We start from the raw sequence: 17,290 nt of genomic DNA, 5'->3' as shown, positions 1-17,290 counted from the left end.
CAGGACACAGAACAAAGTGGTAGAGAACTTCCTGGCTCTTTTATCAGTTTAATCTGAGTTTAGTTGAGCAGAATTTCATTTGAGTTAGGCACTAATCACTTTGTCTCATGGACACCTAAAGTGTAAGACTCCTTTCCTTCAATAAAATAGCTTCAAATCTACCAATTAAGAGTACCATAGAACCAAAATAAAAGGTGTTCTAGTGAAAACAATACATTCACTTTTGAAATGTCTTTCCCAAAAGAATCTTTTGGACTTTTGCAAGCATAAAGTTTGTGGGATCTCAGTCTCTCAGAACTGGGGCGCAGGGTGAACCAGACCCCCCCTGGGGGGCTCGGGAGTCCTGGAATGCTGCCAGAAATGTCTGGTGGCTGGACTTTGATCCCACATGGGAGATGACATCAGTATGAGGACGGGAGGATTTCACTGGGGTGAATGGTGAAGGGACAAGTTAATTGGAGTGTGAGATACAGGGTTTAAGATCCCTGTACAGGGGGGTCTAGAGAGGCAAGATGGAGGGATTGGGGCGTGCCCTTCTCCTTCTTCTTCTTCCTCTAAGCCTCCATCTTCTGTGGTGGAGTTGGCACTCCGGGATTGGACCTTACTAGGGGAACACTGGTTAATATGGGTAGAGGGTATTGGAGAAAAATGATAAATATTGTATACGTAACTCCGGGTATAAAGATAGGTGACCGCCCCAGGGGCTCTCAGTGTGTGCCCATGGCTGACTGCTGAGCAGAACTCTGTCAGGCCAAGAGAAAATCTTTTAGATAAGCAATTAATAAACACCGAGACCGAGAACAAATCTGAAGCTTCCTCTCGTCCTTTCGAACCCGGGGGCCCAAGGCCATCTTTGGGCTTTTCCCCAGACCATCTAAACAGCACCGAAATCGGACAAAAGTTTTAATCAAGCCACAGTCAGAAAATTATTACTGGAACTGGTCTATGTGGAGTAAAAGAGCAGTGGAAATCAAGTCCAGGAAAGATAAGTAATTTTCACATTATCATGAAAATTTGAACAACTATTTGACAACTATGACTTAAATTTGCATCAAAATGGTTGAATCTGTGGGATAGAATATTTTCTTCAAACAAACTGCACCTGAAGAAAGTCATATCACATTTATTCAGTTCAGATATCTTTTTTATGTATCTTTGTTTCAAATCTCTGAAAACACCTTCAAACTTTTTTGATTGAGGTAAATTAGTACAGAGAAATGGAAGACTTAGTCAGATTAAAGTCAGCGACCCCTTGATCTTCAAAATAAGAAAGAACCAACCTTTTTGCAGAGCTATAGTTGAAATTGTACCAGCATAGCTGGATTTGCTGAAAGACAAGAAGTATCAGAGATGAAATTTTGCTCACACTGTAAAACCTATTAATTTCAGTATGGTTAGGGTTTTGTTCTTTCAATGGATTGCAGCAAGATGCAAGAAGAGAAAAAAAAGAGAGCTCAAAAGCTATTCCTTTGTGTTCCTTAATGTTAACTTAGAAATAAAAATCCTAAGGCAACTCAGGAGACAGCAAGAGAGGATGTAAGTTAGAGCACAGGGAATCTAAAATTTGGAACAAGGTGCAAATAATAAACACCCACCCTTATACACGCACATATACAGCATCCCCTCAATCTGTAACTTCAGGAAAGATTTAATCACCTTTTGGAAGTGTTTCTGTTTTCACACCTGCTGTATTTTATAAATACATACTTCTATGAATATTTGTGTATATATATATATATATACACACACTATATATGTGGTATTTGTAGCACACTTAATTCCTTAGATTCCCTGAAATGTGATTTATCAATTATGCTTTATATTTCTCTGTATCCTCTCTACATGTGTAGTATGCAAACAAACCCAGACACTATGAACTTATGGATGTTTAGGCAGCAGTGCCGGGGCTGCTGACCCTGGATGGAGGCTGAGTCCCAGTGGGAAGTGCTGCTGCTGTGCTGTCCTGGTGAGATGTGCTGCCATGTGACAGCCAGTGGGTGCAGAAGGCAATGGAGTCACTATTACTGCTGTGCTGGAGGGAAAGAGAGCACTGAATTCACTGGGACACTGAGCCAGGGAGGGGTGGATGGGAAAATGAGGCAGAAATTAGAGACAGGTAATATTATTACAGGAGAAATAAAATATTTTTCATTCTTATGTGCCTTAAGTCTTTTGTCAGAGATGATGTGAAAGAACCTATTGCTCTGAAACAATTATTTCATCAGGAAACACAGCAGCAGGCTGAATCTTGCAATCCTGAAGATTATTTACAGCATGAGATGCATGAAACCTCTGTATAAATTACTGGAGATGGGAAATCTGCTTTTTGATTTCTGGAAAAAGTCTAGCAAGGAGCAGAAGGCAGTTGCTTAGACTAGAATTCTGATGTAATATGGCATGGGGGAATTGGGTGAATTTACTCCCCATTAAGGAAACAAGCATGTTTATTGATACAGCTGATATGGATAGAAAGCTTTAAAGATAAACAATTTTTAAATTCCAATTTAAGTTGCATTCATATTCTGTCCCTTTTTACATTTTCAGCATCAGCAATTATTATCAACTTCTTTTTTATTACCAGCCAGTTTCTTTCAAGGCTTCTGTTCTTTAAGGTTTTTAGCGATGAATAAGACAAACACAATTGTTTTCAACAAGCTATTTTTAGTGGATTAATTTTAGTTGCCAATACAGATGTCTAAGATTTATGAGCATGTTTAAAAAATAATAAAAAAAATCTAAGAACATGTTGGAATAAACCCTTTTAAAGGCTTTTTCTACACAACTTCTGTTTGTCTTTTGAGTTATTCAGGTTCCTATGTCATGTTCAACACCTTAGCATCTGGTTTTGTTATTTATTGCTCTGAAATTATGCTCTGCAATGCCAAAAGGGAAGATAAAAATGTAGGCAGAATTTGTTACAACAAATCAAGAGAAAGATACGAAGATCAGAGGAGTATTTTTAAAAATTGAGTTACTTTGGATTTTTTGATGTGTAACTACAGTGCAGAATACTTTTTAATAGATTCCAAATAATTTAATATTAACTGGAAAATAGAGTTTTCAGCTACTTATCAAATAGTTAGAAAATTCCATACAGTTTAAAGGCAGTTTTGCTGCTTTAAGCTGTTTGTTTGAGTGCCAAGCAAGCATTTATTCAATGTTTATGGTGTAAGCATTTAAATAGAAAGTAAAAGATTACTTAACAGTACTTGTGTGCGATTGACAGATATTGGAATTTGACTGCACTCTGTGCTACTTAAAATGATAACAAATGAAATGTGTGCATCCAGAAAAGCTGGTTTTGGATGGATGAACTTGACTTGCTGATGAAAGTAAAATTAAATAAATTACACTTCAACCTCTCTGAAACTGGCATGTAATGCTGAACTGAACTGTAAGTATTTCACTAGGAGAGTTCAAATAGGTTGTCTAAGATTTTTTCAAACCTAAATAGAGAATAAAATACAATAATCTCCATGAGACTTCTGGAAAGATACTTTAAATTGTCATTTTATGCAAGGAAGCATGACAGAGTTTTGCAGAGCTGATGTGTTGATAATATGATTATTTCATCTAGATTTATTTTCCCTTTCGGATTTTACATCACTGGTTTATTTACCTGCCTCATAGAAGGAAAATTAGATAAAAATAACAGCATGAAGGAAAATTTATCTTTGGAATAAATTGACTTAGAATATTTAAGAACAATAAAAACTTTTCCACTGCAATAATTATTTGAAGTGAAGAGTAAATTCTTAAAATTTATTTTCCAAAGTCCCACAGCATATAACCTGTTTTCTGCCAGTGAAGGACAAACTCAGATTTACAGGATAGAAGCTATAAACTATGTGGAAATTAATTTCTTATTTTCATTGGACAGGATGAATTGGGTCCTTTGTTCCCTATTCTCTCTTCATAAACTGCTTCTAAAACGATTTTTTGATGCATTGTGCACAAAACTATATTTTGATCTATGAAAGTTCAGAGACTCGACCACAGAATGTTTAATTCTTTTTTCGCTTGTAAGTTTGTCAACACAAAAATCTACCTTGGGAAAGTTGAGTTTGTTGACATTTTCTCAGGAGTATTTTTTTGTCATATTTGAATCAAATTTTAAAGGAAGGGCAAAGATGCTTTCATGTCAGTGCACCTCATTAGGGAGAGATTAGTTTGAAATATTTCAATTTTGCTCTGAACAAAAAGGGAACATTTCAGTATCACAAAATTTTGCAGAGGACAAAAAGTCATCCCAGCTATCATTAAGGTTCCCTTAATGGCTGGAAGATTTCTTCTGCTGTCAAGCTTGGACGAGCGATACACATGTCAGGATGCTGTCAGGGTGGGATATGACAACAGCCTCACATCCCTCTCATGAGCTGTAAGGCTGAATTACCTCCTAAAAAGAAAGTAAGAGGGGAAGAAATGTATCTCACCTTGATACAGACATAACCTGAGTAATTAGTAGTTTCAATCAGGAGACAATCCAGCCACTGTTGCTCTAGCAGCAAGCACCCACAGGGGTACCAGTGTCCCCAGAGCTTCCCAGTGTCCCCTAAGGTTTCAGGTAAGGGCACCTCAGAGGACCTGTCCTAAAGAGCTTGCACCTGAACATGCACATGTACAATGCTTCTACAATGCAATGCTTCTCCTTAGGGTCATAACTTCAGATATTATGGTCCTACTAACAGATTGACCTGCTCTCTTAACTGCTTCTCCATTATTTTTCCCTTCCACTGTTCCCTTTTCATAATTCTGACCCTGTTTTCATCTTTACTCCTTTTCTTTTTGGGGCAATGTCAGAACCTTTCAGTTTCTCAGAATTAGAGACAGCTAAGGAATTCTGTCAGCTCCAGCAACAAAAGCACTTCACTGAAGTATCCAAATAACACTGCCAGTGCCTCTTTTCCTAGCCTTTGTCATCATTTAGAGTGCTTTTATTTACTGAACATTTACATATTTTAAGACACATTAGCAGAACTTTGAGTGTTTTTGATAGGGTCCAGCATGTTAATTCAACAACAATTGTTTCATACATGGAAATTGGTGAAATAAAGATCCATGAAAAGTCTGGGAGAAAAGGATTCTGAAATGTTGCAATTTCTTTTCTTTGTGTACTGTTCCTCTGAGAAAGGGGAAAGATTGTCAGACAAGGAACATTAAAGAACTGGATTTCTTAAGACTTCAAGAGTATGCAGGAGAGACAGGATCACCAGACTCATCCAGAGTAAAGGTGGCAGAACAGAGGCAGTTTCTTGATAGTTATTTTTCTGTTAAAGACATAATATACATATGTCCTACTGTGCTATTTATTCTGTATTATTGAATCAGAATTGAAGAATTGTGGCTTTGCTATGTTATTTATTATGCAGAATTAATCTCCATGCCTATGCATGTTTACACCAAGGGTGCTACATTTACTTTCATGGAGACAAGGTGCAGGGTACATTACATCCCTGACATTTCATGTAGGCTCATAATCTCACATGCATTTCACACCACTTCACTCTACTAATTCATTACTAGAGTTGGACCCTGTTATCCCAGCAGCAGACACTCCAAATTAAAAATGACTGCAGGATCTAATCACTGAGACTTTCGGGTGTAATCGTTACCCAGTTAATGAGCATGAGTTAAAAATCCCATTAATTTCATTATAACACTTTATTTTGCACACACTTTCTGGACCTATGATTGCAGGCTTTGTGTAGATTGCCATGCAAATGATGCCTAAAGAGGCTGACCTGGAACAAAGGCTAGACAGAGTTAAAGGAATAAATTGGTATTTATTGAAAGGCCTTCAAGGGATACACCTCGGGCAGTACAAGAGCTTGGCCATGGCTCTGCCAAAGGTGGACCCAAGATGGATGCAAGATGCACAGCATGTCATGAATTGTCACACTTTTATAAGTTTTGGACCATATACATATTGGGGTCAATTGTCCAATTACAGCTTCAGGTTATGAAATCCCATCCTCCCAGATTGCTTTCCTCAATTCACCATTGTTTACACTTCTTGAGCCTAAAGTTGCAATGGTATCCTTGGTTCTCAAGCTGGAAAAGGATTGTTTTGTCCAACTAAACTGTGAAGAGACCTTGCTAACACTTTATATGAATTTCATAGTCACACACTAAGGCAGTACAGAATCTAAAAACTATGAAAGCTAAAATTCAAGGCATCACAAATACCTCATTGAAATAAGAGGTGTTATGTTCTGTCTGTGCCCAGCTCTGTTGGTTCCCAAACCCCGTTTCCTCACTGTCCTGCTTCTCAGATCTTCTGGAAGACTTTGGCTGCAGGTGACAGCACTGTGACCAGCGATGATCCTCTGAAACAAGCTGCTTTTCCCCATGTTTCTCAACATACCTGATCCAGAGCCTGCATCTGGCCCAACATCCACCAGGTCCTGTTCTTTAGTGAGGTTCCATACTGGATCTCACTTTTAATATGCCTGTATATATATTTGTAAGCTTTTGATATGTGTATGTAATTGGGAATCACTGTTCTCAAACTTTCCCTTTTGATTGGCCACAGTATAAATATGATCACTAAGCTATAAAGATATCTGTACACAAACTGGTCAAATTATGATGCCACAAAAAGCAGCATAATACACAAAACCACAGAATTATATAGAGTATAACTATTATCAAACTGAGTGTAACACACTAAAGTAATTCCTTCTGTAGCTGCCAGGGAAGAAAACCACTTTGACAAAGCAAAGCAAGGGAAGCTTAATAAATAAATTATACAAGGAAGGCAATTCTTAACCCTCTCCCTTTTAACTTTAATGGAAAAGTCTCTTAAGGAGAATAATTCCAAAGAGCTGCTTGGAATAGGGAAATGGATAGATGTTTTTCTAAGGGCAAAAAAGATAGGTGAAGCACAAATATGGACTTTCCTGGTCTGCACTGATCAGCACTTTGCCTTTTGCTTTGAAAGCTGTTATTACTCCCTAAATAACCTCCTTGTTGTTACTCCACTTTCTGTGTAATAAGGGTGGCAGCTGTTTGCTATCGTGCGTCACAAGTCTGAAGGTGTATTTTGGTGGTAAATACAGAGTATGAAACCCACAATTTGGATGTCATTCCCACAGCTCAACTAACATGCTGTCACTGTCATTTTAGCATCCTAATTACATCAACATCGTCCTTTGTGACTCTCACTGCAGATTTCCAATCAAAATGTCTGTGATGAGGGAAATAGCATTATTGCAATCAAACAGCTGAACAGCATCTCTAATCCTAGCTTGTTTAACTTCCCAGACACAGGACATAGATCTGAACAGCTAAACATGGCAGGAAAGTACACCTATGCTGTGACCTGCTTTGGCTTAGACAGCTGCTGAGGAGCAGCTAAACATGGATGAGAATTGCCAGACTTCAGTGCACCTCACTCCTGTAACATTGAAGGATGGTAAAGAAAGAGCATAACCAATATAATTTCTGCCTCTTAGTATCTTTCCTGTGTGCTTGCATACATGCATATGAATTCACACACACACACAAAAAGTCCCACATGATTAAATTATTCAAAATATTTTACCATTGGTTCTGATTCAATTTCATGGTAAACCTAAATCCAGGAAGCCTAAGGTTCCTGGGTTCTTCAGCACTGTGAATACACAGAGATTCCATTTTCCCTGAGAGATAACATTTCTAGGAATCACAGCAGTACTGCAAAGCTTAAAATAGTAATGTGCTCTACCCCAAAAACTAAGATGCAAAACATACAGTATTGATTGCAAAAAATCCTACTAGGAGACTGTAGGAAAGCAGCTCCTGAGTTTCACTGCTATTTCCAATTGAGTATAAAGAGCTTGCTGCTCGTTCTCTCAAGGCAGAGAGCCCTTAACGTGGAAGGTTTGAAATAGTCTCGAACAAATGCTCTTTTCTATCTTTTCTGCTTGTTTTTCTTCTTTTGATGCCACATAGGTCTGAACCATGACTGCAGCCTATTTTGTGTCAGGAGCAGAAGTTGTGCTGGATACACTTGGCTGCAATGCATCGTTAGGAACTGGTTTAGCAATTGTGTAGACCGAGAATAGTAAAATATTTTGAGTGATGCTCTCTGTGATTTGGAACTCATCAGAGGTGTGGAATGAATATGGTCTGAATAGCTCTAGCTCTATTACTGTAACAGAATAACTGCTCTAATTTGGAGAAATTTGCCACTGGTTGGATGCTCCTGTCCTGTTTTACTGCATCATAGGTCTATGTTAGTTAGCATGTGTGGTGAAGTTTTTTCTGTAAATTGTGGCTTTTTTTTTTTTGCTTTTCTCCTAAAATGATCCATGAATTTTACACTCCTACCCTCAGTTGGTATCTCTACCAGTGAAAGCACTAGTGAAACAAAAATTTCCTCTTCCCAGTAATGATATACACATTGCTGTCTGCACATTTGGTGAAGAAAGCAATGACTGTGGTTTGTCAGCACTGTCCTTGCTCCTAAAATATGAAGAAATATGAAGAATATGTTTATTTTGTGCAAAAAATACATGAAACTTTTATTCTGCTGGGAAAAGATATACTGAAGTCTAAAAAAAGGTTTCAGAGTTACTTATGCTATAAATAACTAAAAGTGTCCCTTTCCTTATTCTGTTATTAAAGAAAAAAAAAAAAAACTTAGGACTCTTGCAGAAGTCTCAGATCTAGGATCTGTTCTTGGGCTAAAACTTCATCCTGAACCATCAAAGCTGTCTGATCTGCAGCAAGTTTTCCCAAATGCACGTGGAGTTCCCATTCACATTCTAGTCTCTTTCACAGTTTTTTCCTCAGCTTGTCAATCTCACTACTTAATCAAGGTATCAGTTTTCAGCATTGCTCCCAAAGGATTGCTGAGCATTGTAGCAATTGCCTGGCTTTGGAAATCCTGGTACAGCCAGATATGTTACCTGTAAACAAATCTGTTTTTTTAAGAGATTGTGGAAAGCATAATTACCAGTCTGGTATTTAATTTTGCTATAAAGATTTTTATTACACAAATAAAATCTCCCTCTACACCAAAAGGAACAGGTTTATTTCACTGTAAACTTCTTTATACTTTAAAAGTATAATTTAATTCCTTTACATAGGCAACTAACTTCAGATTGCCATAAAAGAGAAGCTGTGATGGCACTTCTGACAGAAATTAGAAATGAGAGAGACCTATTATAAGTTTGAGTGTTGATGACATTTTACCTGGTCTGCTTGAATGTTGAAAGAGCTGATGGGGACACTGGCAAGTCAGATCTTATGCCTTGATTTAGTTTCCTCAAACAAAAATGGAGTTAAAGAGACTCACCTTCTTTGTACAGCATTCTGAAAGTAGGTACAGAAATTATCATGTAACTAATATCGTGTAACTGTTTCTCTTGTACTGACTGAATCCTCTGTTAAGGGAGTAATTGGGGTCTGTGACAGCTTTGGGCTTGTAAATCAGCGCAGATGAGATTCAGCAGACTGGAAAAGCAAAAATCAAAAAGTGATCTATCAGATTACTTCCTAATCTCAGTGTCATGTCAAGTGCACACAGTAGGTTGTAGTAATTGCAGAAGAAAGTCTGATTTGCATTTCTGGTAGGTCCAGATCACCAGATCATAGCCTCAATGTGTTTGCTTTCCAAATGAGACCAAAATAAATCATTTTATTCAGATATCATGGGAGCACCAGCTGTAATTTGCCTGAGCTGATGTATCCAACCTTTCAGCATGGCTTTGGGAGGGTTGACTGCACTGATGTCCTGCAAAACAACACGGAGCCGAGCGGGCTCACTTCTTGAGTATGGCCAGATCCACTGTGCAGCAAAGATCTGACACAGCAGAGACATTGTGGCAGTCCTTATGAATCACAATGCATTAGCACTCCTACTACTTTACTCCAAAGGGCAATGGGGTCAGAACTTTGCTCACAGGAGGCACGTACAGGTAATAATAATGCGCTGCATGGATCTTGTGTGTAAAGGATTTCCTGCTTGAAAGATTGTCATGCACTTTCCTTTACTGACACCAAGTTTTTTTAAGTTGAGAAAATACAGTTTCTATTTTAGTATGACTTCAAAGCCTGGAAAAAGCAGTTTTTAGCCTCAAGGTGATATGAAGAAGGAGAACACTGATGGGCACAGAGGAAAAGCAGACTAGGCAAATATACCCCAAGCTGATATGCAGTACAGCTATTATTATTATTATTACATTTTGTCTGGCTTTTTATACTGTATATTTAGAGGCTTGGTAGTAGAGAGGAATTAGCAGTCTCTGTTAATCTATTCATTACTTTCAGAGACATTTCAAATGCTTTTTTAGCTGGCCCAAAGAAATCTAAACCCAAAGAAATCAATAAGAAGAAGTAGACTACAACAGTTACACATAAGAAAAAAGAAAACAAAAGTATTTATGTAGTTCTGTCCCATGTTATCTTCTTTTTTTCTTACTGCATTATCAGTGTAGTTATGCCATTGTAGCACATTGCTATTTAAATTCCTTTACAAAGGTTATTTTTGAGAAAGTTTAAAAGTTTTCAGTTGTGCCATTGTCTCTGAGGCAAAAGTTACCTTGAATTCCTTCTTCAGTTTTCTTCTCTCAGGTACTTCAGATTATTTCCCCAAAACATGATTATCAATTCAGAGCTATCTTTTAAATGACATTTGAATTACAGCACTGATCACAGATAATTTTTTCTGTATTATAACTTTATTATGCTCTTAGTAAGCTCACAATATTGCTTTATAAACTTTGTTATAAGAGTAATAGGGAAGAATGAAGACTCTTATTTCTATTTTCTTTCAGAATCCATTCTCTGTGGGAGCTAAAGAAAAAAGAGCTAAAAAAAGGTGTTGTGACAATAAGAAGATTAAATATTAATTGTCAGCAAGTGCTTCCATTTCTCTGCAAAGACTTATATATAAAATTAGCTTTTAAAAGCTTCTTACAGAGTATTTTATAACTGTTTTACATGGAGTATAAATAAATCACCTAATTTTGGACTAGCCATTTAATAGACATAAAGAATCTTAAAGAAATTAACTCTTTTACATCCAAAAAATCCCTGTTAACTCTCACTATATGAGTCTAATTATGATGGCCACATTAAATTCCTAATTTAGTACATACTAATGATTTTGAGAACAAGTGTAATTTAAGCTTGAGCTAGATGTTGCAGAATTCTACAAAGTCCCAAGTCAAGACAATAAGCTTGATGAAACTCATCCTATTTGTGGAAGGAATATGGTCCCACTTTAAAAATCACCTGACATCCATATGTGACAGAAATCCATCACTGTTTTCAAAAATAACCTAGACATTTTAATTGGAACTTCAATCTTCTAAAAGTTAGGCATATTTTCTAAATTGGGTGTTTAATCTATTTTCATAGTTAAGGAGAGAGACTACTAAGTAAGTAATTCACAAAATAGCTGTCTTCTAGGGAGACTAGATGCTTATTTCTTATTTCCTCTAGGGATGTAGTTATAAATCCTTTTTTGGATTCAAGTGGATGAAGGAGTAGGATCTTTCTGTATTGGCAGGTGGGGAATGTAAGGAACATGTCTTAAATGCCGTTCTAGAAAATAGAAGAATAAAATCCAAATACCTTCTGTGTTTGATTTGGGTTCTTATCTTCCAGGAAAGAAATCTAACAACTAATCTGTAAGGAGGAATTCAGAAATAAGAGTCTTTGTGCATCACAGGTGAGACTTAAATACTTGACTACTGTAACAGAATGTGGTTCTCACCAGAACATTGTGGCTGTGGAGACAAAATCTTCCATCTGTGATGCATCCTAGAATACAGCAGCTTCATGTGACAGATTGCAGAATGGACAAATATCTGTTTTAAAATGAAACAAAACACATTTTAGGGACATCTTGTGACATCATAAGTCAGTGCTTTCAGCTACATCATGTCAATTAGGTATCCTTCCTCTCTCTCCGTGCTGACTTATGTGAAGTTCAGTCACGCTCCAAAAATCCTGAAGGGTTGAGACATACTATAGGGAGAGCATGTTTTGATTTGAGATTCCTAGGAGGGTAATGACTTTTTCCCAGGCTTTTGGTAGCTCAGTCACAGCAGAAAGGTCTGTGGCTTACTCAGAGCCAAGCAGCCAGTCTGGATTCTCATGCTGGAGACTTCACCAACAATTTGGATGAAGAGATCTCCGGAGACAGAAAGCCTACACAGCAGCTGAGAGGGTGGAATGTCCCACAGGTGCCTTAATATTTGAACTTAGGAGCATGAGTCGGTTGCCTAAGTCCTCTTCAATGAGACTTTGACTCTCTAGGCTCCATACGAAATATTTCCATAAGTGCCTTAGTTAAATGTTTTACTTTTATGTAAGGACCTGAAAATTCAAATAATACGCCGAAGGGAATTTACTAAAGATTCTGGGTATTATATTAAGCTGTTAACATTCCTACTTTCAAATTCTGTCCTCTCCATGCCTTGTACATGCTTTTGAAAATGAAATTTTAGAAATTCTTTCATAACATACTGTGAAAAACTACCCTCCCATTTCACTAGAAAAATGCAGAAATTTTGTTGCTTCAAACACTGACCTAATTTTCATACTGTCAGGTTTGCCTATAAAGAAGAAATAGAGTGTAAATGCAAGTCTTTTAGGGCTTTGATATGTTTGAAAACAAAATCCAATTAAACTCCTATATTTGCTAATCTTTGTCTTAATAAAGTTGCTGTGGGTGTTATTGGCTGTTTATACCATGAAAACATGGCAAAGCAGCATGATTATTTTCATATTTGTGTTTAGATATTTTACCATTATAGACACATGAGAAAACCTGCTTGAATCTTTTCAATATAGAAATCAGCAAATAGTTTTTAAAAGGAGAGAAGGTAATTAACTTCACTTCTTAATGATGCTCTTAATTTAAACTATGCAAGAGATGTTTAATGAGTGAGAGAAATGTTGCAGAAAAAACCTGTTCTTTGGTTAAAAAAACTAAATTAGAATCAGCAGAGTTTGAATCTATTTGCACATCTTCAGCAGACTTACTCTATGACCTTAACCAAAGTGTTTCATTTTTGTCCCTTGTGGTTTTTCTATAAAACAGAAATAATAAGAATGAACTTGCTGAGAGATTTTGGGCCTTAATTGTTTAGTATTTATATCTTCTGAGAGAATATAGATAGGATTGCAGAATGTGATGAATGATTAGCATTCTTTTGCTATTACCAAGCTCTGATATTTTTGCACAGCTATTTTATAATACAAAAATCTTTACTTTTTATAGCCCTGTATCCACCAACTACCCTGACTGAAATGCATTGAGCAACAAATGTGAAGTCCTTCTCTTGTCTCTTAAATGTAATTAGTGCCCAAATTACTCTCAAAATCAGTAGAGGACAATAATAGTCTACCTCCACTAATTGTACCTGCCAGGTCCACAGGAAGATGAGTAAAGAGTGACTTCCAGGTAAAATATATTTACACAATTTAATGGTTCAAAGTCCCCCCAAATCAGCACAAAACTCATTGTCTTCAGGCTTAGCGTGCAGGTCCTGGAGAATGGAAAAAACTTCAACTTTCTGCTTCTGATTGAGCTGGTGAATATGCTCATAAGCAAGAAGACAAGATTTGTTTTGCAGGTGATGAGTTCCTGAAGCACAGGTCTGGCCCCACAGCTGCTGGGTCTGGGTACCCCAGACAGAGCATGAGGCAAACCCCTCAAGCAGTACTAACAAAAAAAGGCTACATGGGTACCAAACGTGCTCTAATGGTTGGTGAATTGTTCAGAGAAACTGCAGAGTAGTACTTGTGATGAATAAGTACTGCTATTTTGATGCAACAAGCAATTTCCAACAAATACTTTCAAAAATTTCCTACATAGTTCAACAGACAGAGGTTAATGGTCTTTTTATGAAAACATTTTCTTATTGTTATTGGTCTTACTTTGTGCATTGTTACTTTGGATTGGGGTGTGTGGACAAAGCTCTTCAACTTCTTTAAATATTTGATGCAGCTAAGCAGGTGGAATTTCCCACCTGATTTATTTGTCAGCATAAGCTAGGAGAGGTTTTTCTGGTTATAAAAATAATTTTATTTTGCATGGAGAAAATTCTAATGTTTTCACACAAAATGTGTAACAAGACAACAAAACCAGGGAATTAGTACTCTTTCCTATCTACATTTAATCCTGCTCTGTGGAGTTTGCATATATGTATTCTCATATACATATAGTATATGTATATCAGAATATATAGTAATATAAATATATAGTAATATAAAATGCAATGACATCAGAAACATACTATACCTTGACTATAGACTAAGCTGAACTATAGCTCCTGAACTGTTATAAACAGGGTGCAAAACAGTCTATATAGAACTCTTATCTGTACATGTCTCCTTTACTTTCTTTTAAAATAAATATCTAAAGGGCAGTGTCACTACCCTGGATGTTGCAGACTCTGAAAAGCATTTTATTTGAAAACTGCAAGCAGCGGCTCGGGATATAAAGTCCATCATGCCATTACAAACATGAAATGAATCAAACAAACAAACTAAAAAACCCCAAAAGAAAATAACATCTATCCACAATAAACACAGATCCAAAAATGGTTTATGAAAGTATTGTGGTAAAGAAAATAACACAATAAAATAATTAGAAAATAATAAAATAAAATAATTAGAAAATATGCAATAAAGTTTGCCGTGTAATTATTTACTTATTTATTTTATTTATTATTTGAAATTATAATCTTTTTAATTTAAAATGCTATCAGTAACATGCAGAAATATAATAAGTTTTACTGTGATGAAGAAAACCAGCCTTTTCAGGACAGAATCATAGTCTCTTCTATCAGGCTTGAAGATAATTAAACATTTGTCAGTGTGACAGGTCCTAAATTCCCAGAAAATAATACAGGGATGCAAAAAATACTATTTCACATTCTTGAATGCTAAGGACATCAGAGCTACTGGGCATGACAAGTGAAAATGACAGATCTAACCATATAGCAAGTATGTTAAATTATGTTTGGAACAAAGTAAGAGTGCAAACTTTATGACTTACTAGTAAAAAAAAATTGAATGCCCTTAGAAGGACAAGATGCAGATATTTTTGACCAATATGATCATATTTTTAATGTGCCAAATACATTACATTACATTTACACAAATGTAATGTAATACTACATTACATTTAGTATCTGGAATACATTTGCAATCTATCAGATTAATCTAAGTGTCAGATGTGATTTGAAGAAGGAGAAGGAAGAAATGCAATTAGAATATAAAAAAGGCACAATAAGTTCATTCTTTCTTGAGTTATCGCTGTCCAACTTTCCCATGTGTTTGTCACACCTCTCCAGTCTCACCTTCAGGGTAAAGAACCAAACACGCAAAACATCAGATTTTGTATTTTGTACTCACAGACTTTTTTATCCTTTTCTAGCTATTTCAAATCCATTTAATATTTCAGTTGTAGTTTGGGTATTTTCAGACCTCAATAGAAGAGTTTCTTGTTTTTCTAATGGTAAAAAAAGTGAAAAAAATTATTTTTACCTAGTTCATGCACTAAAAGATTTCTCTTAGTTCACTATCATTTACTTTGTCAGTAAAACTCCTCTTGATTAGCCTCTGGTTTTCTTTGCAGTAATCCAAATTCTCCTTCAAAGCTGGGTCAAGGCTTTTTGAATATTCCCAACTTGCTGGTGTGTAGGGTAAGGATTTCAGATGAGTGTTGCAGCTTGCATGAAAACTGCCTGGTGTGCTAAGGATAAAACCAGCCTTGCCCCAAACACAGAGCAGGCCTTGGAGAACAGCTCCAGGGATAACCAGCGTGCTGCACACCCTTACCTTCAAGCAGCTGAAGAACACTTGGCTTAAAGCATTCAGTAGATGTGTTCTTGAAAGGCCAAGGTTGTACTTCAGGAACACATACTAATTTAAAATGGAATTAGCAGCTACTTGCCACAGTGAGATTTTCCACAGAGAGACTCTTGAGGATGCTTTGAGCAGATCTTTTACACAAAATATTGAAAATGAATGGCAGCACAAAACCTCTTAGCTCCCTACACTTACCAAAGGCATCTTTTCCTACTCCCTCACTTCCAATAGACTTTTTTTCAGTGTTTCTGTTTACCCCCTCAGAGAAATCAAAAGTGAGTGTGTGTCTTTGCTCTTTTTTTTTGCTCCATCTGATATCACATTAGCTCTGAGTCACCTGCATTCTCCTGAGCTCTCAGTCTGATCTTGTCTAGGAATTGTACTCATTAGCTCAGCTGAAACAGCAGCTCACAAAGACATCACTAGCATCATGTACAGAGCACAGAGTCAAGGTCAGGTTGCTTAACATATGCATTTGTTCAGCTGTTTCTGAATTTCCTCCTGCAAATGTGAGCTTGGGGACTGAGTTAGTTTGCTCAATGCTTCTAGAGATCCTAAATGGAATAATTTGATGTAAGGTTCTTACATCTGCAAAGCTGGGTTTTCATCTTTAATTTATTTTTTTTTTTGCTGTTGTTTTAAATACTATTTTAAAATTTCAGCTACTACAAATAGAAAAGATAGTATTAGAGTGTATTACATTATCTGAGAAATACTTAAATATATGTAAATGTCAGCTGTACTATAAAATGTGTGGAAAATAGTAAAGTTAAGACTACAAAAGGAAGTTGTTTTTTCCTGGTGGCTCTAAACTATGATATATATAATGAGAAAAATTGTGCCTTTTTCTCAAATTGAAAATCTGAAGTACATTTTCTTGTATACAATACACTTTATTATTCATATTCATTCTATTATACACTTTATTATTCATATTCATTACATTATACACTTTTATAATTAATATATTCATTCATTTTATTACTCACTTTATTTATTAGTGGAATTTGACTTGTACTTTTGTGTTAGGAGTGATGTCTTGCTTAATAGATGATGGACTGTGCCTACCTCAAACTGAGTTGATTTGGGTCATCAGGTAGCTCTAACTTTTTTAATATTTTGCAAAATTATATGACCACAGAACCTGTTCCTTTATAAAGATGTAGTTTAACTGGTTAATGTAACACTTAGTTGTAGTTTCTAAAATATTATAATAATAACATATCTTTTGTCAAGCTCCTGGAGGGCTCCATCAGAACAAAAATTTCATTGTGCTTGTATCATGAACATCCCCTTGCAGGTGGAAAACTTGCCACAAGAAATATTTTGCCTGAGCCCAGATACAGTAAATGATGGCAGCAAAAGAGGAGAAGAATGATAAGACAAAAATAGAGCAAGGAAGATCATGCATTTAAGTATGCAGGTCCCAATGGCTTTAGAAAACTTAAAGTATCTGTTCTATATCAGCCATCCTATT

The 17,290-nt window shown here is 36.3% G+C and overlaps 1 protein-coding gene across 4 annotated transcripts in view; it reads right to left on the bottom strand.

Moving 5' to 3' along the window:
- The window catches only part of FUT9 (fucosyltransferase 9), a 101,201-nt gene that overhangs the window by 16,015 nt on the left and 67,896 nt on the right, over positions 1-17,290 (bottom strand). Inside the window, exons 1-2 of one of the 4 annotated variants that reach the window (XM_054279524.1) lie at positions 11,705-11,762; positions 9,281-9,438 (exon numbers count right to left, since the gene is read on the bottom strand). The exons of 2 other annotated variants lie outside the window; for them this stretch is intronic. In XM_054279524.1, the coding sequence (XP_054135499.1) occupies positions 9,281-9,323 (43 nt within the window). In that variant the 5' untranslated portion in view covers positions 9,324-9,438; positions 11,705-11,762. Of the gene's footprint in view, positions 1-9,280; positions 9,439-11,704; positions 11,799-17,290 lie in introns of those variants that run through there. One more of the 4 variants, XM_054279523.1, reaches the window with a different exon arrangement.

This window comes from Melozone crissalis, unplaced genomic scaffold (assembly GCF_028551555.1).
Source record: "Melozone crissalis strain CALT ecotype California unplaced genomic scaffold, PUWL_Pcris_2 ptg000027l_1, whole genome shotgun sequence".
NCBI lineage: Eukaryota > Metazoa > Chordata > Aves > Passeriformes > Passerellidae > Melozone > Melozone crissalis.
This window is presented reverse-complemented; position numbering and strand designations above follow the sequence as displayed.